Consider the following 26245-nt stretch of genomic DNA (forward strand, 5'->3'; position numbering starts at 1 on the left):
AAGACTATAATAAAACTTTTTAAGTTTAACAATATAACTTTTTATTCGTACTAATAACACTTACACATTTTGTAGAAAATAGTATTCTATAATATATACAAACAATACTGTACATAAAAGTGACAAGAAATTTAGTAAATCCTTTTAACTTAATGTATACTAAGTTCATCAATTGGGAGACGGGTCTGTTTTGCACGAAGATACTTTTGCACGAAAATTCAATTTTTCACGGAGTTACTGTGCACAAAAGGTCAATTTTGCTGCACGAGAGTTTAATAAAATAAAATTACTAAAATAAAATGATTAAAAAATTAACAAGAAAAAAAAATAACGACCAAGGGTAAAGGGGTAAGAGAGATAGTAAAGAAATTAAGAAAAATAGTCTACACTCTTGCTAAAATGACGCCGTTCAAAGTGACCTTTCGTGCATTTTTGACACCTACCTAATCCGTGGATTGTATATAGGTTAAAATATCTTTAGTGATAGTAATTAGGTGTTGTTAAACACTTTAAAATCTTTGGTTAATCAAAGAATTCTTAAAAAAACAATTTATAACATTATAGCAAAACAAGTTGAAAAAGTTTTAAACTAAAGTGAAAAGTTTTAATTAGGACTTAAACCCTAGTAAATGTCAAGTCCTAAATATTAAACAAAACACTACTATCTCTACTTTTGACTTTAAAATAAACAATAAAAATTTATATTCAACAAAATTTTTGTTGCTGAAAGTTTAAAATGGAACCACTATATCATTTACCTTTATGGCGTTAACTACATCTTGTCAAGTTTTAAAAATTTTTAAGTCTACGGATATAAATATCTTTAAAAATTTGTTTCTTATATACATTCGTCTTATGTTGGAATATAATACACCTATCTGATCTGCATTCTTAAAAAAATATATAAACCATATAGAATCTGTTCAAAGAAAATATACCAGAGTAATATTCAACAACTACAATATTTCTTATCCTTCTTACCTACAAAGACTAACAAAACTTATTATTAAATCTTTAGATCACAGGAGACTTGAACTTTACATCATTATTTTTTTAAACTAGTTAACTGTTAAACTACAGGTAGTATACAATCAATATTTAAACCTTGTAGAAATAATTACTTAATGAGAGGAAATAGCAAAAAATTACATTCAAACTTCATTTCAATAATGAGGCTTGGCATAATTTTTTTTATCGTTCAGCTGAAATATGGAACAAAATTCCAAATGAATTAGTTTCTTGCTAAAGTTAAAAAAGTTTGATTTAAATAAAATGTTTGTTAGTAAAATTAATAAGTAGTTTTTATCAACCGTTGATTTATTTTTGAGATTTAGCTTAGTCCAATTTTTAAAGCAGCGCCTTTCCTCTATTAATGTTGAATCCTTTTTCAATATATTAAATGATTTTTTATCTGTCCAGTCAATTGTTAATGTGCTTGGGGCTTTAGGTTTTTATTTTTGTTGTCAGTCAATGTATTTAAACTTGATACATTTTATTATGTTGATCGTTCTACATCAAGAGTAAATACGTATAAGTTAGTGGTTTAGATTTATTTTTTATGCTTTTATACTAAAATATGTTTCTTTCTTTTGGTCAAAATGAACTTTTTGCGTTTTTATTTTGTAATGTGTCTTTCTGTTTAAGTGGCCTAGGTCTATTATATGGACAATAAACTTACAATAAAAAAAACACATAACTCCACATTACTTATTTAATTACAACAGTTTGCAAGTGCTGTCTATATTGAAAAGACGTACATTTCTCTCTTTGCTAACACAGTTAAACTAAATTTTTTTTAAAGGTTCTTAATTAATAATATAATTCACAGTTTTAGTCAAAATGTTTTTTCCTGTGAATATTATTTTACTAACTATTAAAAAACACCATTATTTTTAACTTATCAATGACAAACGCTTTTTAATGTTATAATAATTAGTATAAGTATTTATACAATATTGTTGAATCCGGATTTTATTTTAAAAACAATCTTTTTTCCATCTATATTTTATTATTTCTTTATAAATCAATTATAACTCAATTTCTTATAAAAAGTTTAAAGGAATGTATTCTCCAATAATAAATTAAAAAAAAGAAGATATTATCCCTTTTTAGATAGCTATATTTAAAGAAAACATCAACAAAAGTACACAGAGCCTAAGCCTTGACTTTGTTAAGCCGTGAAACAAGCTAAAGTTATTTTAAATACCTGATCATACCAATAGCTATATATCTAAGTAAGTATTTTAACTTATACTAGCCATATCACAAACAATGTGTTTAAATTGAAAAAATATATAAGAAGGTCTAAGTAATATAGACATGATGGTAATAAAAAGTTACTAATTAACATACAAATTCTACAACATCTTAGAATTCAAATTACCGTGTTTGTGCTAATACTTATTGCATATCATTCAAACATTTCAAAACTTTAACATTTCAATTTTTTCAGAAAATTAAGTATTGTTTATTAGTTATTACCAACGTTTTTAAATCAAAGATTCGTTGGAATACTCAAAGTACTTCAAAGTAATATTCAAAACACCATAAGTATTTATTACATATGGTGTTTTTCTGTATTAACTTAACAACACAGTTCTTTGGAGTTTAAAGCAGTTTGTCAGGTATACTTTCTGTTTTATCAAGTTAACAAAGGAAGCATTGTGAGTTTTAGTAATTGCATATTAACATAAATATCAATTATAGTTTATATTTTGACAGATGACAAGTTTTTACAGTGTTATAAGTAATAAGTGAAATTAAGTACCATTTAACTACAAGACAAACAAATTTTTTCATTATAAACTTTATTAAAACTTAAGCGCTTTCGGAATGTCCATATTCCCTTATCAAAATACTAAACTTACTAGTTAAACTAAGACAAAATAAATTGAGTGAAATTATATCATTTGTAAAAAACACAACTAATTAAAACGACAAGTAATTAACAAAAATGGATTTTTATAAACAATTAAAACAAAATGGATTATTTAAACACATTAGTAGTTACTCTTGATCCTTTATCAGGACCAAGCTGATTATTCAAATTTGGCTGGAATTTTTTTATGAGTAGAGCTTCAGAAGATAATAATTCATTATACGAAGTGCACGTTTTAATAACCTTGAAACAATTATAAATATTTTTACAATTAGTACAAAATACACAATTTTCAATATGTTTAAACACCGCACTGTTGGTTGGGGTCACATGTTCTTTAATTCTGACGAAAAGTTGTCTTTCTGTCTCACCAATGTACTGGTTGTTCAGATCTCCTGGACACATAAATTTATAGACAAGACAACTCTGATACAAGCTACTTATTGAATCTTTTAGGGAGAAATATTTCCCTACTTTTTCTGATCTATAAGTAATGCGTACTTTTACCCCGATGCTTTCAAATACTGCTTTTATAGCACTTCGTATAATGAATTATTATCTTCTGAAGCTCTACTCATAAAAAAATTCCAGCCAAATTTGAATAATCAGCTTGGTCCTGATAAAGGATCAAGAGTAACTATTAATGTGTTTAAATAATCCATTTTGTTTTAATTGTTTATAAAAATCCATTTTTGTTAATTACTTGTCGTTTTAATTAGTTGTGTTTTTTACAAATGATATAATTTCACTCAATTTATTTTGTCTTAGTTTAACTAGAGAGTGTTTAGTATTTTGATAAGGGAATATGGACATTCCGAAAGCGCTTAAGTTTTAATAAAGTTTATAATGAAAAAATTTGTTTGTCTTGTAGTTAAATGGTACTTAATTGCATTAAAAGGTCTAAATATATCTGAATTAAAATAAGTGAAAGCTTTTACTTTTTTTCATTCAAAATATTGTGTTGTTGTGAATTAATTCATACAAGCAGTTTGAATTTTAATGAACAATAAATCATTTTTATTTTAAATTAAGCATTTTTATATACTTTAAAACTTTCATTGGTTTAACAAAAAGACATAAAAGTTTATGTTTCTTTCCTAAACAAGCTTCAACCAAAAGACAAAACGCCATGTTTTAAAGGGGTCAATGAAAAGTTTTCAAACTGAAATTATTTTTTCAATATACATACACATTGAATTAACAATAAGTAAAAAGTCAAAGATGATTTTTTATAAAATTATAAAATAAAGTTACGTGAATGATAGAATTGAATATTAAAATATATTGCACATAAGTTTTTTTTTTCAAGTAAATCAGCCAAGTTGGTTGATGAAGGCTATTATTTTATCTTTTACTAATTTGTCTTCAGCCCGGCACTTTTTATACACAAGTTGAAGTTCATCACGGTTTTTGTTTTGAGAGGCAACTTCAAAAGCTTTTCTCATGTCACTAAAAGTAAAAATGCTGAATTGCTTAAAAACGTAGTTTTATTTTATAAATCAAAAAATATTGAAAAAATTAAAGGTATTTAGTTATAGGTATCTTAAATTTAGTGCTTTTCTTCTTATTATTCAGTTTATTTAAGATTTTTACGCATTTAGAGTACACCGTTTAATAATCATACGAAAACTAATTTATATGAAACGTGTACTGATATTTTAAAATTTATGTAGTTTAACTTTTTTTAAGTAAGACTAACCCAATTTTAACAAGCGCTGCGACTAGCTGGTTCTTTGGAATTTTTGGTATATACTTCTCCGCATTTTCTGGCGAGTTGTTTCTGACGCAGGCTTCTAAGAAAGGCATGTAGCCAATAGGAGACTTCTTCTGCTTGGAAAATTGTTCCAGTTCAGCGAACATTCGCTGATCTGCAAGCGCTGTCACTTTCACCCACCACCATCTTAAAAAAAACTTATATATGATAATCTTATAAATTTAAGATACATCATTCACATCTAAAATTATGAGTTTACAATACGTAGTTTTTTTTCAACTTCAATGATTTCTTTTTTTTTTCATTTACATTTTTACGAAAGAAAATTGAATAGTATTTACTTTAACAAAAAAAAGATAATAAAAACTGTTCTTATACTGTCTAGATTCTAGAACGTTAAATAGTATATAGAAAAGCGAAAAATGAAAATAGATAAACTAAACGACATTAGGACATTTTCTAAGCAAAACTAAAATGAATTAGTACTTTTTCCTTCTTTAATAAATAAATTCGTATACAAAGAGCTTATAATGTTTTGTTAACTTTAAGCTAAACCTCAGCTTGTTTCCGTTAACAATTTCCTAATACTAATAAACATTAAACTTCTCAATTAATCTGATTGTAACTTTTACGCTTTAACTTGCGAAAATTCTTAATAGTTTTTTTTAAGTATTTATAATGATTCTTCGTCTAGATATACTGAAAAACTGTTTTAATGATTTATTTTACACTTTGATCTTCTTAAAACAAGCTATAATGTAAACTTCACTTACCTTTTGTCTGATACTTTAAAGTTCTTTCTCAATTTTTCGGCTTTACTAAATTGTTTGTTGCTTAACAATATCAGCATGGTGTCGTGGAGAGACAAGTCGGAAAAGTTTTCACCTGTTTCTTTGCTAACTTCACTTTGCTGCTTAACAAGTTGAATTTGTTCTTCCGTTGCCTTTTAATAAAGAACTTTATTTCATGGTTAAATACCAATTGAAAGGAAACCTTTTATTAATAACTTTTGATATGGTTTACACTAGAATCCTTAAAAAAAAAGTTAGCCAAAGAAGTTTAAATTTTTAAATTGAGACAAAAAACAAAAACAAAATGTTTATTTTAGAATTAGCTAAAGCTAAATAAAATATGTTAGAAGTGTGTTTAGCATTTTTTTACTTCAGAATACATCTAAATAAACATAAGTTTGAATACACAAGCTTGAAGAACAACCAACTTTGACATTGAATTCATTTCTTGCTTTGTTAAAGCAATCAAGTGCTTGGTGGAGTTGTACAGTGTTATCATAATAATCTTGATCTCCATTGAGATTAAGGTAAGCTAGTTCTTCGAAATTGTCTTCTTGTGTGTATAAGTTTTTCAATTCTTCTGAATTTTGCATTCTACACCTCTAAATTTTAATTATTTTTTTAATGTAAAACATTTACATTTTTATTAAATATGTTATCTAGTAGTAATTCTTTACATCTTGTCCTTTAGTCCTATTAGAAAAAATATCTGTGTCACTTGAATACAAAGCAAACGAATTTTTCATTAAACAAACTTTGTAGTAATTTATTATTATTTTAAAATTCTGTTTAATACACAGTTGCCAAATGTTTTTGGCAAACTTTCTCCAGGTTTTTAAAAGTACATATTTTTGGGTCTATGTTTAGTTTAAAGTTAAGTAAAAAACTGTGTTAAGTAGTATTAAAACATTGAAAAGATACTGTAAAGCTACTTCAAATGTGTTTTTTAATAAAAAAAAAATTTATCTACATGGTAGATTTTTTGTGTCAAATCAAAAGTTTTCTACTTAACATGTAAAAATTGTTTGAAATTCAAGTTTTTCCGGGTTTTCAAGTTTTTTGGCAACCCTGTTGCCAAAAAAGTTTTTACATTACTATGTATTGACACTCAGTCAGTACAGAGCCGGTACCTACTTACAAAGACCCGACGAAGTAACATAGCTTTTCAACCCTTTTTAGGTTGGTCCCGTGCATAACACACATAACAATTTAGACCTGACCCCTTGTTTGGTTAAGGAAAAAATGAAACTTGTCATTAAAACATTATATAGTTTGTGTAGCCTTAAGGGTAAGTAATTTGTGGATAATTGTGATAACAATAATTAGCCCATTGTGTTTCACTCAAACTTTTTTCAGTATACTCCCTTTTTTACTAAATGTATGTAAGCTCTACTACGATACTTAAGTAGGCATAACATGGAGTAAATTTTAGTATCACTTTTAGTAAATTTGTTTAAAGGATAGTATGTAGTTGTAACTACGGAAGTAATTATATACGTCTAACATCTTATAGATTTTATATTAGTTTTGACCGTAATAACTTTAAAATTTTAAAAATGCTGATTATAGTATTAAGCATTAGTCCAAAAAATAAATGGTTTTTAAGACATAGAAACGCTTTATACATTCCTACTTTTTAAAAAATTAATTATCAGAGCCAATCAAATGCAAACATATAAATAACTAAAACAGCAATAAGGCTCCCTGTCGGGCAATCGAACCCCTTTCTGATGTTTATATGTTTGTATCTAATTAGCTCTTATAATTAGTATTTTGATTAGTTTTGAGTAATTAACTATTTTCAAATTTTTCAAATCATTTTTTTTTCAATGCTTATTTAGTGTTTCTTTTTAAAATATATTATTCTTGATTTTAATTTAAATCTAAACAGTTACATCTAAAATTTAGGGCTTGTTTTAACTTTTTATCGATGTTTACAAGTTAAACTTATACAATACTTATTCAAATTTAGTAAATTATATTTTTAGTTGTTCACTTAATAGCTACTAAAAAATTTTATAGAAGCTTTCTTGTCTTAAAGTTACATTAGTTGTCAGCAAAGCTGATTGATAAATGCTAATCAAAAAAATGTTCAACAAATGTTATGTACTTTAAACATTGTTGACATATATATAAATTTTTCATTAAAACAAATGTTAAAACTAAGTTTTCCTAAAAAGTAATTTATAAAACAATTTATTTTTACATTTTAACAATCATTACAACTGTTTAAAAAAAAATTAATGTTTTAATTCAACTGTTTATAGTTGTCAAAAGTGTTTTTACTTAAAAAAGATATTTATGCATGAGCTTGATACTATTTATACATTTAATTTTAATAATTAAAAAACAAACTTATTCAAAAAAGAACAAACAAAACAAACTTTCATATACAAATTGTAAGCAATGGGATGTTGCCTAATGTAGACAAGAAACTGGTGATGTCCAGTAGAATTCTTCAGATTATCCATCACCTCATATATCAGGTCAGTGTTTCCAGACTCGACACTTTTCTCTACAGCCATTTTATGTTCATTTAGCTCAGAAAGGAGCCTCACTTGCTCCACTGACCTCGTCTCGTACTCCAATAACTATTCAAAAAATCTAATTTTCATTATTTGTACAAGATGTAACATCTATAATGTACTTAAAATAAATTTAGCTAATTTACCAAGTTTGATACTTTAGATTGTAAATGTCATTACTATCGATAATAAAATTTTAGCTGTATCAGAGTATAGTAATTACAACAGCGTAAATTTTACCTTTGTTGCAAGATTTCTCTTGCCTGCTTTGTGGGCTACCGCTGCGATGTGCGCGTAAGAAACTCCCCTTTTTCCTTTCAACTTGGCTCTTATCACCTTGGCAATCTGGTCGTCAGACTCTCTGCTCTGGTGCGTCACCTTGTGGCACGCCCAGTATGAAAGGACGCGGGAGGAGCCTGTTTCGTGGGGCATTCCGAGGTAACGGCACATGTGGAAAGCCAGCTTGAAGAGGCGCCTCACCACCAAACGAGCGATCAGTCGGTCCATCTTGAGGTGTTGAAGTCTGAAAAATAGTTTTAAAGCTATCAAGAAGACATTTTTAAAAGTAAAACATGTCTCCAAAATCTATAATTATATTTTTAAGATTGTATTAAAACTTATTAAAAACAAAAAGCAAATATAATGTAAAAGCTGAAATGTTATTTTGCAAATATGTAAGCAAAAGTTGCAACTTAACACAATTTAAATTGTACATAGAACGAACTGTGCAGCAGTCATTGCAATTCCAACATCATAATATCTTAGGTTGTTCAAAACACGCAAATATTGGTTTGCATTTAAAAATAATTCAGTTAACTGCAAATCACCATGAACAAAGCTTTTACCGAATGAAGCTGCCTGTGAAGACAAAAATCGTTAGCTTAAAAAATTTATTAGGTATAAAGTAGCAGTAAAACTTAAACATAACTAAAAAATTACAGAACGAAATCTGTTATGTTTTTTTCTACTTAATTTTATACTAAAATTCTGAGCGTTAAAGGCATTCGTTTTATTCAGCCTACAACAAAATTCAGTTTTTTAAACAACTTTTTCTAAGTTTTTTTTTTTACTTTAAAACTATCCTGACTAATCTGAGCTAGTGGCAAACTATCAAAAATGTGTAAAGGGTAAAAAACATCATCTTAACTTCAATATAGAACGAATATATCATAATTACATTCAGTTATGCTTATTTCTATATACTTAACGTACCCTAATAAGATGCTTTTGAACTTCTGTCGAAAATTCGAAAGTAGCAGTGATAATGCATTGCTCAACAGCAACATCAAGCTCATCTCTCTCTTTTAACAATGTTAAATATTCAGAGGCCTTTTCACTATGACGCTGTAGAGTAATTAAATTGAAAAGTTACAGTAAACTTCTAAACTACTTTTCTTGAAAAAAGTTTGAAATATTACAAACTAAATAAACGTATCTAAAATAAATATTAAACATTCCATGTAAAAGTTTATGCACTCTATAAAAATTTACTTATCTAATTACTTATCAGAAAAATGTTACTGACTAAAGAAAGATTAAGCAAGTTATATTAAGGGCCAAGGAAGGGTCCAGCATTTCTTTTTACAAAAAATAACATTGGCTCTTATATAAAAGCTTAAAGTATAAACTACAAGCCAGTTTTTATATAATATTAAAATTTTAATTAGTTTTTGAGATATAGACGTTTTTATAAAAAGTTTCCAATACAAACGTATGTAGCGCAATTTTTAATTGTCAACTTTCTTGGAAACTTAAAAGTTCATTAAAAATATTTTTTCTTTTTTATTTTTCGAGCTAGAGACTGAAAATTTTTAGGAAACATTCCTTTTGTATAAAAAAACACTTCAAGTGTTGCAATTTTGAAAATATTAAAAATAAAAATTTTAGATTAAAAAAAAGACAAAAAAATAGGTGGTTTTTTTAAATAAAACTTTAACTTTCAAAAAAAAAAATACTGCAATTAATCGATTAAATATTAGTTATAGACATACTGTGAAAATTTGAAGAAAATTGGTTAGTAAATTAAGAAAAAGATGGACTTTTAATCAATTTTTTTTTTTCGCTTTTGTTTGCGCCTTCTATAAGGAACCTATTGAAGTCACCGACTTTGATCGCTTATATATCATAAGTTACTTAGAATTTTGTTAAGCAGTTAAAAAATTCTGATAACTCAGACAACCTATACAAAATAAGATGAACTTTTAAAAATCTAGGTGGATGGCAACCTATGCCCTTAAAGCATTCATTGAACTTATTTTTATAAATATATTTTAAGTAATGTTTTTTAATTTTTTCTACTGTCTTAGACATAAAATTAGTAAGTTGAATACACTTTTAAACCATCCACATTCAAATTGAAAAAAATCATGTGAAAATGTAACGGAAACCGATAGACTAAATTAAAATATTCAGATTAAAACTAAATCAAGTTTGAAGAAACTGACTTCATATTGTCGAGAAGCGTCATACAAAACTGCACCTGGAGCTAAAGATCCTGGAGTGAAAATGTCTTCTACCGTCTCTAAATAAATATATTTAAGTATTAAATAAGTATTTATATTTCATATTTAAGCTAATTTTTTAATAGGTAGCCATAACTAAATAAAACAGCATAAAACTTATATAAGTGAGATAAGAAAATTTTACTACGTTAAGGTAAGCTAAAATATCCTAATAAACAACCTGCAGTGTGAGACAAGAGAACTTAAATAAGTTGAAATAAAAAATCAATTTTTAGTAAACTAGGGCAGTTCTAAATTTCAAACTGGATAGTACAATAGTGTTAATATTGTTAATCAAGCTTAATAATGCTTTTATAAATATCTTTTTTCGTTAGATAATCTATAATATGCACATAAACATGGTTGCCACTGATCAAGCTGAGAAAAATTTCCTGACTTTTCCTGACTTTTTCCTGACTTTTTACCAAAATATTCCTGACTTTTCTAAATCATACTCTTAAATAAAACTTATTCTTAAATACATAATCTAACACTTAAAACTATATAAAGCTTTCAATCTAATTTTAATACAGGTTAAATACAACAGTTTTTTGCTGAATTCTATAATCAAACTTCCAGTACATCACTTAAACCATCTGTGTATGATTGATGTTTGTATTAAACAGCTCTATTAGCAAAATACTTGTATTATTACCTTATAAACACAACTTGTCTGAAAAAAGACACATTTTTTAGCTTTTCCTAGCATAAATGTATCTAGATTAACAAACGACATATAAGGAGCTTTTACAACTTAAACCTTGAATTAATAACAAACTTTCACAACTAAAATCTTAAAACCATAACAAATTTTTACAGTTGAAACCTTGAAACAATAACGAACACATTTTTTTTAGAATTTCCTAGCATAAATGTATATAAATAAACGAAACGACATATAAGGAGCTTTCACAACTTAAACCTTAGAACAATAACGAACTTTTACAGTTAAAACATTAAAACAATAAAGAACTTAATCAAATACTGTTTTTTAAAATGTATGAACTAAAATTAATTTTCTCCGTTTTTTTTATTAGCACTTCAACCTCTTCATCTAATGAAGATATGGTTTCCTTCACCTGAACTGCATTCCGCTTCATTTTCTTGGGAGTTAAAATTGTAACCGCTTGGTAGCGGTTTAGAGTTATTTCTAATTAGGGGTTTTTTCTGACTTGTTTACTTCTTGAAGCTGTACCGCGTGAGCGGTAATTGTCTCTTTTTTACTTTTTTTTTTTTTTTCAAGCGAGTATAAATTAAGAATATCGCGTAATTAGTTCAGTTCAGTACGGTGCAGTTTTTCTAGTTGCTACTTCATTGAATGGTCTGAACTCAGTGCAGCTTTTTGCTGCACTTAAGTTTTAATGGTTTCAATCTTGTTGAAGTGATTTCGATTTTAGAATGTTTTTTTAGTTTGGTTTAAACATGTAGTGTTTAGTTTCTATTATTCTGGTGTAATGTTGTGCAGTTTTTTATCATCTTTTCGTTTCGCAGCTTCATTGTAAATAAAATCATTATCACAAATTCGAACCCAGTTAAATTAAGTAACTGATTTATTAAACATTTTGTAAATGGTAAGTAATTCATATTAGTATATTTAAGCAATTATAATTTAAGCGTTATCTTGGGGACTTCTACTTTATATAAGTTAGAGCGCACGTTGCGTATTAAACCAGGCCAAAAATAGTTATATAAGTAGAATCTTTCCCAGGTTAGCGTCATGGTGACCCGGACGTCCAGTTATTTATAGCTGGAATCGAACACAGATACCTTCATTAAAATTTTTACGTTTTGTAGATGGTGACTTGAAAACAGAGTAAAATAAACCTTATTTAATAATATTATAAATTCGATAAATTTAAGGGCATTTATTTAACCCAGTCATCTGGTCTGTAAAGTTTTAAAAATGAGTTTAAAATTTCTAGTTGGAAAAACAACTAAGTAGTTCGAGTTTGTGAGAGATTTGTGTTGTTTTTTGCAAAAAGTAATTAGCTTTATTGTGTTGAATTTTATGTTAAAGTGGTTTGGGAAAAGCTAATGGACATGTGTTAGAACTAAAATGTATTTGTTGTGTAGATATTATTGCAATTCATTGTTGAAGCGTTTTTCAAAAGGAGTTTTAAACTTGTACGAGCAAGTTTAAACAAAAGTTTGTCTTGTTTTCAAGTTGTTCCGCGTTTTGTCAAATTAATTAAATATCGTTCAATCGTTTTAAACATTTTATTAAAAATTAAAATGAAACTAAAGGCTTCTAATAATAAAACTTTCTTATAACAAAAAGAGTTTTAAACGTCTATAAAAGTTAGCAACTGTAAAGTTTAATTGTTTTGTTTTCAAACAATCGTTTAATTTGAACTATAATGGATAATAAACTTTTTAAACTGCATGTAAAAACATTGTTGTTTTTTCGTTCGTCCTTGTAAAAGTATTTGTATGAGGTTATTAAAACTGGTTTTCGAGTGCATAATCGGTTAATGAAGTGAAATTTCTTAAGTTTATTAAACTTAATTTAGTTTTATATTTAGCAACAATGTTATGTTCAAATTTTAAACTATAATATTTAAAGTTTTTTTTTTTACAATGACCTTGTTAATTGCTTGTAACAAACTTTATTGGCTTGTTTTTTGTTGTTATACACTTCAGCTTACTTATAAAAACACAATTTTAATAAGGTCATTTGAGCTATTAATATCTTATTCAACATTTAAACGCTAACAACAACTTTGTTTTTAACTTTCTTAGAATGTTAAAGTTTTATAAATTAGTATAAAGTTCAAGAGCTATATATTTTTTCGAAACAAATTTAAGCTTTTGAAATGAATATAATTGTTTGTTTTGTCAACTAACTCATGTTGAATGTGAAATGTTTTTAATATACTAAAAGTTTTTATAATGAATAATTAGTTTAAACTGAAGCTATAAATGTTTTTTAAGTTTCTTATAAACATACTTAAAAGTACTTGAAAATACTTGAAATAGTATTTTCTTTATATTTTTGCTTGAACTTTAATTGCACTTTCGCACGAACGGCTCGAGAAACGAATCGGCGAGGAGCGGTAGAGGAGACGTATGAACGAGGTGAGGAACGAGGAGATGAAAGAGGAGATGTATGAAGAGACGGATCAGAGGATTCCGTAGCGCCAAGAGACCGCTGGTTGAGGCAAGGAGACGGATTCCGTGGCGCCAAGAGACCGTTGGGTGAGGCGAGGAGACGGATCGGCGTGGACCGGTCAGACGGCGAGGAGATGTGCAGGGGCGGATCGAGTTCCGGCGGCGAGGAGATTTCTTGAACTGTCTACATTTTTCTGTTATTTAAGTCTTAATGTGTTCGAACCAACTCTTAAGTTTTATAAACGATGTTGATTTGATTGGTAAATGTTTTTAGCATATAAATATCTTCTAGCATTTAAGTTCTATTTTGATGTATATATATATATTTTTTTTTTTTTGTCAACCGATGGTTAAAAGCTTTAACAGTTACATTTAAACATTTTGACACTTAAACATAATTTTAACTGATTTCTAAGCATCTTCTTAACGTAACACTTGAAGTAAAGTTAAAAAAATTAAGAAAATACCCCACACCGAAGTTTTTTACACCGGTTTTAATTAAGAGTGTATTTTGTCTGTGTAATCGTTCTCTTGTCAGAATCTAAAAGTTTTCATCTAAAGTTTTTAAAGTTTTACGACTTGTTAGCAAAGTAAAGTTAATGTTTTTTCTAAACCGTAGCTGAAACTCCAATTTGACCGTTTTAGGAGTGAAAATGTAACCGCTTGGTAGCGGTTTAGAGTTGTTTCTAATTAGGGGTTTTTTCTGACTTGTTTACTTCTTGAAGCTGTACCGCGTGAGCGGTAATTGTCTCTTTTTTACTTTCTTTTTTTTTTTCAAGCGAGTATAAATTAAGAATATCGCGTAATTAGTTCAGTTCAGTACGGTGCAGTTTTTCTAGTTGCTACTTCATTGAATGGTCTGAACTCAGTGCAGCTTTTTGCTGCACTTAAGTTTTAATGGTTTCAATCTTGTTGAAGTGATTTCGATTTTAGAATGTTTTTTTAGTTTGGTTTAAACATGTAGTGTTTAGTTTCTATTATTCTGGTGTAATGTTGTGCAGTTTTTTATCATCTTTTCGTTTCGCAGCTTCATTGTAAATAAAATCATTATCACAAATTCGAACCCAGTTAAATTAAGTAACTGATTTATTAAACATTTTGTAAATGGTAAGTAATTCATATTAGTATATTTAAGCAATTATAATTTAAGCGTTATCTTGGGGACTTCTACTTTATATAAGTTAGAGCGCACGTTGCGTATTAAACCAGGCCAAAAATAGTTATATAAGTAGAATCTTTCCCAGGTTAGCGTCAAAATCATTTGCCTCATTTTATTTAAATCGCTCTCATCTGCTGCCCCTACACTTGTTGAAGAGAATCTTTTTTCTAAATCAAGCCACAACTTGTGAGCTTCATTTATTTTGGCACTCAATTATTTTTACTTTTATTTATAAAATATTTCCTCTTATCATTTAGTATAAAATTTGTAACAAATACATATATTCTTATTTACTTTAAAAACTTAAGTTACTCTACAAAAAAATACAAATAATAAGTAAATTTAATCTTGGCATATACCTCTCTTATAACTTATTTTATAAATTTAATCAACTTTGAAAAATCATAAAGAGGTAAAGTATAGACATTAACTTGTTACATAAAGTACTAAACTAACTTCTTAGTTATAAAGAACTCAATAATTTACTTAAACAAAAAACACTTTGATTCTAAAATTATGCTAGATAATTTTTGTGTATATATCACAATTTCACTATGGAAGTGTCCTTGCTACAGATCATCAATACTAAAAAGCTTACAAAATCTGCTTGTTAAGTAGGGTACTTGTTCAATATGTTAATAGAAAACTTTTGCAGTTTTGTGAAGGATATTTTACTAATTTATACCAGATGAAGGCATTGGAAATAAAATTTAATATTTTTGTAAATTTCTAGGAAAATTTTGGAATTTTTTTCTGACTGTTTATTATTTTTTGCCATTTGAAGGCTTTGGAAAACAAGAAGTTTTGTAAATTTAAACTGACAAAATCTGACTTTTTTTTAAACTTTATCAAATTTCCTGACTTTTCCTGACTTTTTTTCAAAACCCCCCATTTTTTCCTGACTTTTCCCGACTTTTGTCATTTTTTAAAATTTTTCCTTACTTTTCCTGATTTCGAGTGGCAACCCTGCATAAACTTACCTTTTACACTTCAATTATTTATCTCAGACTTTATTTTTTTTAATATAAAAAGAATCTTTTTAAAAGTCGAAAATTCAGGTAAAACTGATCAAGGGGAGAATGGGGGACTACTGTTAAATGTTAGGCAGTCAACGAATTTTTAGTTTTTAGCTTGTTTTTTTACTATTTTAAACTGTTTTTAAATACTTAAATAGGTAATTAACTGACTAAGGAGACAATTTTATTTTTAAATTCACTCAAAGGGGCGATAATGAGAATAAGCTAGGAAACCCTAACTAGATCAATTATCCAATATTAAAAACAATTTTTAGCTTTATCATGCTGTAAAATTGTTTTTACAGATATATTTTTATTAAAATACAATTGATACACAGTCATAAATAAATAAAAATTGAGTAGCTTGTATTTGATAAATCTAAGTTTAATGTATAAAAATTCAAAACTATCTCAACTGTAACCAACTCGGAACGTGTTGTATAAAATCATGTCTTTGTGACGTCACAATGTGCACCCCGTCAACATTCGCCCACATCTTTGTCGATTCAACTCCACTCTTCACCCCATAGTCCTCCATGACGTCATACACCACAGACTGCCCACCTTCTCCTACCACCACTATCTGACGCATGGAGTAAACAAGAAGGGAGATTTCCCGGTTTCCGTGGTGATTTTCCGCGGCAAAAGAAGGAATGCAGTTGCTGCAGAAGACCATCTGTTTCGGGAGTTTCCCCTCTAGACAGAGCACGTCGCAATACTTTTTCTGATTTAAAAAAAAAGATTACTAATAATTTAATTTATTTTTATTTCAATAGGAACGACTTTAATGAAAATGGTTGATAGATTTGTTATCTAACATACAGGTTATCAAATTAGCCAAAGTAACTCTTTTCTATAAAAATATTACAAGTTTTTAAATATTTTAAACATAAATAAATGTCTACTCTTTTTAAAGGCTTATAAAGAAGCTATCTTTGTAGACTGTTCTAGATAAAATCTTTAAAAAAAAATTAAAATACCTTTTTATCAAAAAAAAATAATAATGTATGTTGGTAAATATAAATAATGAAAATTCATATACTAGTATACTTTCTTTTAAAGCAAACGTTGTAATAATGATGGACTAACCTTGAAATCTGAGGAACCCATCCATATTCTTCCTTTGTTTTCATTTGTAAAGTAAAAAAAAGCTATGTGTTTTCCGTCTAATGATAGCGTTATTATTTCAATGGACATTGATTCCTCTTTCATTTCTAATATTTTCAGATTTATACTTGTTATCATTTAACTTAATGGACTTGAAACTAATATATCCGACCAAAAAGTTTTGCATTTCATTTTATTTAAAAGATATTGAAGTTTAAATATCAACTATTGAGTATTCGTTTATAAACACAGCTGTTAATAAAATATTATCTTAATAACATTGATTAAAAAACATTTTACTTTTTATTTTTGTTTGAAGTTCACTTTTAGATAAAAAAATTGTTGAAATACTTATTTTGATAAAAATCTTTTTTGTTCTAACTTAAGTAGCTTGTGCTAAATTTTTGAAATATTTTTTAACATAATAGTATTTTGTTACAATAAAAACCGAAAAAAAATTCTACTTAATTTTTTTTTATGAAGGTTAGTAATGAATTTAGTGTTTTAAAACTTCGTAATAGTAATTTTGTTTTAATACAGCCAAAAAAAATAGACTAAACCTAACCACTTGGATGCTGAAGGGTAAATTGATCAGGATAATCAAGCAAGTATAAATTGTTGTCACAAGCAGCCAAAATTTTGCAGCTCCTAGTGCTAGGCACTGAACACCAAACAGGAGGAATTCCGCTGTTTCCAGGATGTGAAATTGTGCGTAACTAAATTTAAAAAAAAAATTCCTTGTGCTCTTTATTCTCATCACTACAACAAGCAAAAATGTATCTAATTTTTGAAAGTCTGTTTTAGTTTTTTTTTTATCTAGCATTAAATGTTTATCACTAAAACAAACCTTTTTTTTCAAATACAGAATTGCAAACAGCAGGATAAAAACTTATTTAAATATTTTTTTCTTATAAGTTATCTTTTAAACATTGAAGGAGCTTGTGCATATTCACTACCTTAACGTCCTCAATATTGTTAATCATGTGAAATTGGCCACTTCCACTCATAACAACGATGCCTGTTTCAGTTGCATCGTTGCTCAGAAATACTTCAAACTCCACTACTTTGTGAGTTGAACAAAGCTGTATCAATTTAGTAAATAAGAAACCACATTTAAAAAATATATACAACATATTGAGTAAATCAAGGAATAAGTTATCATTTTGTCATAGGAATTAAAAAGTTTGATATTAGATACACATTTTTTTAATGTTAAAGAGTTTTAGAATAAAAAATATATAAAATTAGCTATTTTATCTTTTTATTATTAAGACTTGTATCAAACTTAATAAGGGCAAAGGGGGTTGTTTTGTTGATCTTTTTTTGCAGAGTTTTTATCTAGGCTAACATATATTTTTAACTGCTTCACAAAATTCAAGGTAACTTTTGAGATATAAGAGATCAAAGTCAGTGAGCTCAAAAGGAATTATGGAAGGCTCAAACAAAAAACGCAAAAAAAATATATTTCACTTAAAATATATCTTCTTCATAAATTTTTAATCATCTTCTTCAAATGTACACAGTAATTCAATTACTAATACTTAAATCTTTTAAATTCAGTTTGTTTTTTCCATTTAAAACTTTAGATTTTGCTTTTAAGTTCAACATTAAAAGTATTTTAAACTATATAAGGAATGTTTCCTGAAAATTTTAGGTCTAAAGCTCAAAAAATGAAGGAGAAGATAGATTTTTAGTGAATTTTTAAATTTGTGAGAAAATTGAAAATGAAAAAACTGTGGTTCATACATTTGTATTGGAAACTTAATACAAAAGTATCTATGTCTCAGAAGTTAATAACTTTTTTTATATTTATAAAAATTTACTTGTAGTTTATTTTAATATAAGAAACAATGTTAAGTTTTGTTAAAAAAGTTTATACCACCCTTTGCCCTTTATCAAAACAAACAAAATTAAACCAGAATGAAGGCATTGATAAGTTATTTTTTTTAGAATTAGTGGGATCAAAACCTTTTAAACTAATAAATGTTTTAAACATTTCATAGAATAAAAAACTCAATTAACAAGAACATGACCTTAATATGTTTAATTCAAAAATAACAAAGTTATATTAAAATTTTTAGAAATTCTAAAACTAGGATAGACTGTTTTTGTTTAAAAAATAGTAGTTATTATTTGGTGTGATAAAGGTTTTTTTTATAATCTAAAATACACATTACACATATGGCATGCATTTTTGATTGAGATCAGGGTGTGTACCTTATTGATCTATTTACTGTAATTAGTTTTCGAAAATGTTTTATTAAGTTTATTCAAAGCTATAAAAACTAAGCAAAATATACATTTTGATTAGTCTAGCTTAAAAAAATAAATCTGACATTCTTGATACGTTCTATAGATTTTCTCATAGTTCCAAAGATATCATGTATAGAAAAAAATCCGTCCTCCTGTAAACACAAAATTTCATCCGCGTTTGTCCAACATATACCTTTTAAACTCCAGCTTTTATACCTGATATTATTAGCTATGTTACATATTTTTGTTTAATATTATTTTAGTAGCTATAATATTTATGCTATAATATAGCTATAATATTTATTTTTAGTACTGAAAAGTTTTATGCGCAAAGAAATTGAGTGCATATAAATCATGCACACACTTTAAGAAACAATGCCACTTGCTAGTTATTAGATAACTCAATGTAATTACTTTCAGTTAGTTATGTACTTTCTTAGTTTCCCACCAATAACTAAACTTAAATAAAACTAAAAAATATATAAATCCATATAGAGATTAATTACTGAAAACTTTTTAAATATGTGATAAATTTTATTAATGTTAATTTAACAATATGATATAGCTTTTTATTTTTAAAGTTCAATGTACTCTTATTTTTCAAAAACTACAAGTACTGCTCTTGTTTATATAACATACTCTGCTTACTCTAGATATAAAATGACATATTGATCCAAAAATATCAAATAACTTAATCATTCATTAAAAACGTAGGTTACACTAAAATAATTGCTCTTCTGACCGCATTTAATTTTAAAATAAGGTTTTTAAAAACAGACAATTATAAATACATCATTATGTGTGACTAAATTTGCAACAGTTATAAAACTAAAGCTGAAAAGTTAAAAACTTAATATCAAAATATATCCAATTTAAAGTTTAAAACGCTTTTTGTCATTTTTGTATAGTATTGAAAAAGTTATTGTACATGTTTTTTAAAAATTTGTTGTTTATTGTTGGTTGTTGTTTTGATTATTAATTTATCTATGTTATTCATTATTTAAAAAAACATACTTTTGAAAATATACTCAATTGTTTTTAAGTTAAAACATCAACTCGCCTGAGCAGGAAAGACTAGTACAAATGAGTTGTAAACATATACTAAAAAAATATATTTTACTAATATAGAATCATTATAAAATAACATTTCTATTAAAAAAGCTACTTTTTTTTTCTATACATAAAATATTAGATTTTGCTTTCACAGATTATTAGAAACAATATAATGTTTCACTCTTATATAAAACTATAAAAGATCATCAGTCAATGACATATTTTTTATGCAAAGTGTGAAACATTGTAATTTTTGTAGCAATCTGTTAAAATAAAATTTAACTTGCCTCCTTAAAGATACTTGAATTGAGAACTTTTTATTGTTTAATTTAAAGCAAATTACACTATCATACATAATATAGAAAATTTATTTTTCTATTAATTATTCAATTAAATTACAATGACAAATAACACTTTTTTACTATTATTTTTTAACGTTTACGTCTTAACAGTAATAACCTTTTAATTAAAATTTCATAACAAAAACATACTGCCTCTTCATATAGTATGATTTTTCACAATACATAAATAAGAATACAGAGTGAATTCCCTTGTACAAACTTTCAATTATAAGTTAAACTTACGTAAAGCGACTCAATTCTATTCCAGCAGCATTGTACACATGAATATCAGGATGCTTATTAGCACCATTATGTTTCACTATAGCTAAAAAGTGTATTTGGTAAATTTAGTATACTTGAAATAAAATACTACATAAACTAAAAATTATTTTTGATCTGTTTAAACATGAACTGTAATTAGATATAAAGAAATTATATGCGTTATAGCTTTTTTAATTGATTGTCATACTGTTTCGTTTAAGCATTAGTTAATGGATTCATTACTGATGACTTCAATACCAGAAAAAATTTAATTGTGTTTATAAAAAATTTAACTTATTTCGAACAAAAGAAAACAATGATAGTTTTTAATAAAAACTGTAATAGTATAACTGATATTCAAAGGACTAAACTAAAACTGATGCTAGCTTCAAATGCAAAGTTATTTTAGAATTTTAATAAAAGTTAATGCAAGTTTCAAAACACTCACACTTTAAAGTCCTAATTGATAACAAATATTTATTTTAATATAATTTTAAACAATTTGAATTAATGGTTTGTAAAATCAACTAGCCGTTTTCACTTTATTTTTATATGATTAATAAATTAGCAAATATAATTTGCATGTTTGAGATAAAATTAAATCAAAAGCCCATATAAAAGGCAGATAAATAAACAATTAGGTAATTACTTACACTCAATTTCATTTCGTGATTTACATATCATTGAACACTAAGGAAAGCAAAAATTGGTTATTTGTTTTTCACTTTATTTTGTTGTAAATGTTTAAATACTGAATAAATACCCAAAAATATAACAACAAAAAAATAATTTTGTAGTTCAAGCTTTTATTTTGGAACTAATTTTTTCAACTTAAGTATTTACTATAAAGCATACTTATAAAGACTGTAATTAAAATATATAGTATATATCAAAAATTTTAATACAATAAGTAAACTATTTTCATTTCAAAAACTTAGAAAAAATTTACTAAGCTTTATGTTTTATAATTAACTTCACGCTCATTTTTATATATTTAGTTTATAAGTGTATTTTTTAATCTTTGTTTTTCTTATCAATAACAGCTTTTGATTAAACAAAATAATTGTTTTCATGGAATGATGGCGTTCTTTTTTGATGACTACTTATGTTGCTTATAAACGATTAGTTAGTAAAACAAAATTACAAAAGCTTAGATTTTCTTAAAGTTACATATATACAACTTAATTAAACTTTTTTTAAATATTTTAGAAACTGGTAAATTCTAATTTAGTTTTTGTTAAAAAGACAATGTACAAATTACTATAGCAACACTTAAATTTTTATACCAATTATAAATTTTATTAACAATACAAATGTAAGTTATTTATTAATATTATAATCTTAAAACTCAAACAAATAAATAAATAAGTAAGTAAACTAACATTTAGCAGCCTTGTGAAATTTGTAAACAACTAACAAAGAAAAGAACTCTTCAACTAAAGTATTACGGTAAATTTACTTGTTTGAAAGATTTTTGATTATTGTATTGTGGCGTAATTATATATTGGTTTAACTATTTGTTTGTACAAGTTAAAATAGTGATGTACTTATCAAAATGTTCTTAAGTTTTAAAATAAAGTTTTTTAAAATGTACACAAGTTATTTTGCTTTATTTTAAAACTTAAGAACATTTTGATAAGTACATCACTATTTTAACTTGTACAAGCAAATAGTTAAACCAATATATAATTACGCCACAATACAATAACCAAAAATCTTTCAAACAAGTAAATTTACCCTAGTACTTTAGTTGAAGAGTTGTTTTCTTTGTTAGTTGTTCACAAATTTCACAAGGCTGCTAAATGTTAGTATACTTACTTATTTATTTGTTAGAGTTTTAAGATTATAATATTATTAAATAACTCACATTTTTAAAAGTTTAAGATAAACTAACCTAATAACATTATGATTTTCCTATATTAATAACTTTAAACTATAAGTTTTATTTATATTTTATTTAGTTTTTTGCTGTAGTTTTTTATTTCAAGTTTAGCCTATTGTCTTCCTGCATGTTATTATAAATTTTACAGATTTTATTCAACTGATGATCTCGTTTGACTAGGTTCAAGCAAGTGGAACATTGTATTGTGAATAAAATTTAAAATTTATAAATGATCATTCTCCTTATATTTAAATTGAGAACTTTGATTGCCATCTTTAAAGTAAAAAGTACACAAAATTTGTATACCCTAAACTAAGTTCACTTGTGTAATGATAAGCCTTAAAACACGTTCCATTAGAAATTTGATTAATTTTCAATTACACAATAATTGAATATTTTTTGTTTTGTAAGTTTAAAACAGGCATCAGCAAATTGTGGCTTTCGGATTTGACCCACAAAGCAAAATGTGTGGCTTATGCGGTAGTTTTCAACTAAAAACATACTATTTTTAAACAATGAAAAAATTTGAGTAAAAACGTTTAAAAAGGCTGTATTGTTAATAATTACTTGTGTTCTTTCATTGCTTACTCTATCACACTTTTGGTTCAAAATAGAATTTGTAACTTGATTACGACAATTATTTCAAACAAATGTGGTCAGTCAAAAATTTGCCATAACTAGAAAAAGCCACTTGGTCTTAAAGTAGCTAGTTGTTCAGGTTGCAATTTTAAGTGAAATATTATTTAATCAAAAATTAGAGTAAATCAAAGTGATTAAATTATGTATAAATAAATACAATATTTAAATGGCTACTATAAGAAAAAAGTAAAATTTATCTTACTGTTCCAAAAATTTCATCAATAGAGCAAAAAAACCTATAAGCTAAAATAAAATACATAAACTTACCAATTAAAGCACCATATAAAGACACTGATGAAATAGAACTAGAGTTGAAAACAACATTATTCCAACACATCTCATAAAGGGTTGATTTTCTGAAAAGTATGTGTATCTATATTACTATTTTTCTTATTTGGTTAGCATTAAACTGCACAGCACAACCATCAACAATAGTCCATGTGACAATCTGCAACCTGGTTAATCCCTACTTTTTTGGCTTTACCCACAGATGAAAGCTTCAATGCTAATGTGCTTAAATACATTGGATTTTGACTAATACAACAGTTCATTGTGATTATGTCTGACTAATGAATTCTAATAGGGATGAACCCGGGCGCAGATTTTCGCATGGACAGTTGTGTAGTGCAGTCTAGTGCTTATTGAATGATGATAGTGTAACATCATAGATTTGCTAAGGAAAACCAAAATAGCTACAAGTTTTTATGCTAGTAAATTTTAATTTCAAACATATACATATACATAGATGGATTTTGTTATTTTATAAAATCAAAGAGCTTCTATATTACTAAACTGTTGCAGTAGCTAAATATTTATTTCACGTAAATAAAAACTATATATTGAAAAATCACCTACAATTGTTTAACTGCTTTTACAGTTTTTTAAAGTGATCAGTACGTTATTAATATAAAGTACTTACAGATATTGTAACTACTATGACGCAGACAACTCATAATAAATAAATAGTTTTTTTTTTCTCAAAATGAAATGTACAAGTAGTTTTATACTGTTATTTTATGTATTTTGCTTTAGTTTTTTTTTTTTTTTGATAATGTTTACTTTGTTTAAAAAACATATTTCGGTAATGTTAGCACTGTTATTGCTTTCTATTCTTCTGTTTGAGGATACTAATTTGAAATTTTTATATCAAATTTTTTCCAGTTTTGAAAACATTTTAAGTGATATATATATTCAAAAATTTTAAACTAATTAAAAACAAATACTATCTTAAAAATTGTCTGTTTTTAAACATTTTTTCAATCAATGGAGATGCATTTCTATAATTTAAAAATTAGAAAAGTACTAAATTAAAAATAAGAGCAAGATCAAAATGAATTATTTTACATAAACAGCTTTTTTACTATCACAAAAGCAAAACAAAAAGCTAAAGAAGTATAAGGATTTTAAGTCAAACTAACCTAATAAATCTGCTTCCAAGCTTGTTCCAACCATTCATGGTTATTGGAAAAACTTATAAAAATTCAAAGAAATGTTTTAACCTTTTAATTTAAGTTCAAGTTTTACAAGTAGCACATACATTAAACTGTTGTTCTAGCTTTAAACTAAAAAAAATAATAGTTAAACTTAACTAAAATGTGATGCTAAAAGTAAAGTTTAAAACCTTAAGGGCAGGGAGAGAAGGGTTAATTACTTTTTTCAACTTGATCTTTATTAGAAAAGCTTTAACTGAGCTATAAGTTGCTTTTTACATATTTTTATATTAAGAATAAATTTTAAAATATAGCTCGTCAAAATCAGGGAGTACAACAGGTTCCTTATATGAGTGGAAACTTAAATTAGTAAATAAATGAAAATCACTAAGATCTATCTCCTAAAATTTTTGAGATAAATACCTTTATTTTCAGGAATATTTTTTTTGCAATATTCAAAAAATGCTTCTAAAAATATTTTAAATTAAAAATGAATTTTCATAACCAAAACACATTAAAAAAAATTTGATTTTAAAAAAATAAAACAATAAATTTTATTAAAACATTTTTTTTAAATTCTTGTGTAAGACTTTTTAAATATTGTAAGGAATATCTCCTGGAAATTTGAGGTGTTTATTTCTTAAAAACAATAAAGAAATTTGTTTTTAATAATTTTAAAAATTTACTGTTTTAGTTTTCTCTACAAATATGGAACCTATTGTACTCACCACTTTTACCAGCTATATCTCAAAAAATAGCTTAAACATTAAAATCTGTAAAAAGAAACTTGTAGTTTATTTAAAACTCTACAAACTTAGATCAAGTTGTAAAAAAATACCCCCAAAAAACCTTATTCAGTTTAGAGGCATAATATATAACAAAAAATCTTAAACTATAAATTGTTCTAAAAAGTCAAAAATTCTAGGATTTGCTTAGACAATGTTTTTTTAATACAACATATAGGAACCTTAACTTTTTCACTATATTTACAGTAGTGCAAGTTTTTTGTAAAGAATGAAAGATAGATAAGGGCATTTCTGAAAAATAAAGGAATACATCTGTTGTCACTCTTTTAAGCAATAATACTCATCTAAAATAAAGCTTTATGCTAATAAAAGCACTATTCACCATAGTTGTTTTTTTCACTGGACAAAATTAGACTAAATAAAAATAGTTTTTTTTTTCAAAATAAGATAAAGGGCTGTATTAATAAAATCTTTACAAAAACTGTTAAATTTTGCAGATCTGTATTTTATTGTACAGCCTAGTAGACATTTGTTTTTTTTTATAGTTCCAACTAATTTATTGAAAGTTTTACAACTATCTGAATTGTACCTTAAAAAGCACCTTTTGCCTTTTTTTTCAAAGTATAGGCCTTACCCAAAGCACTTAAACACAAACAATTCTTTATAAAAACAGTTCAAGTTATGCAAACTTGTTGTTTAATATACAATCTAGTATATAGATTTTTTTTTGTTATAACTAATATATTAAAAATTACACAATCATCTGAACTTTACCTGTCTGATTTTGTTTAGTGAAAAAAAAACTTCTATCAAGTTCAAAAATCAACTACCATTAAATTAA

The 26245-nt window shown here is 26.2% G+C and overlaps 1 protein-coding gene across 1 annotated transcript; it reads right to left on the reverse strand.

Annotated features, from left to right (window-relative positions):
• Nucleotides 1-3859: 3859 nt before the first annotated feature.
• On the reverse strand, nucleotides 3860-24730 carry LOC145837924 (vacuolar protein sorting-associated protein 16 homolog). The gene is made up of 17 exons (XM_082945412.1): nucleotides 24647-24730; nucleotides 23496-23584; nucleotides 20690-20771; nucleotides 19136-19268; nucleotides 17756-17881; nucleotides 17365-17515; nucleotides 16782-16906; nucleotides 16119-16416; nucleotides 10353-10429; nucleotides 9121-9252; nucleotides 8633-8766; nucleotides 8149-8431; nucleotides 7768-7974; nucleotides 5812-5985; nucleotides 5366-5535; nucleotides 4578-4778; nucleotides 3860-4327 (listed from the first exon to the last, which is right to left on the reverse strand). The coding sequence occupies exons 1-17, from the start codon at nucleotides 24682-24684 to the stop codon at nucleotides 4192-4194; spliced, it is 2556 nt and encodes an 851-aa protein (XP_082801538.1). The 5' UTR covers nucleotides 24685-24730; the 3' UTR covers nucleotides 3860-4191.
• Nucleotides 24731-26245: the final 1515 nt, after the last annotated feature.

This window comes from Thalia democratica, chromosome 6, assembly GCF_965202585.1.
Source record: "Thalia democratica chromosome 6, ktThaDemo2.hap1.1, whole genome shotgun sequence".
Lineage (NCBI taxonomy): Eukaryota > Metazoa > Chordata > Thaliacea > Salpida > Salpidae > Thalia > Thalia democratica.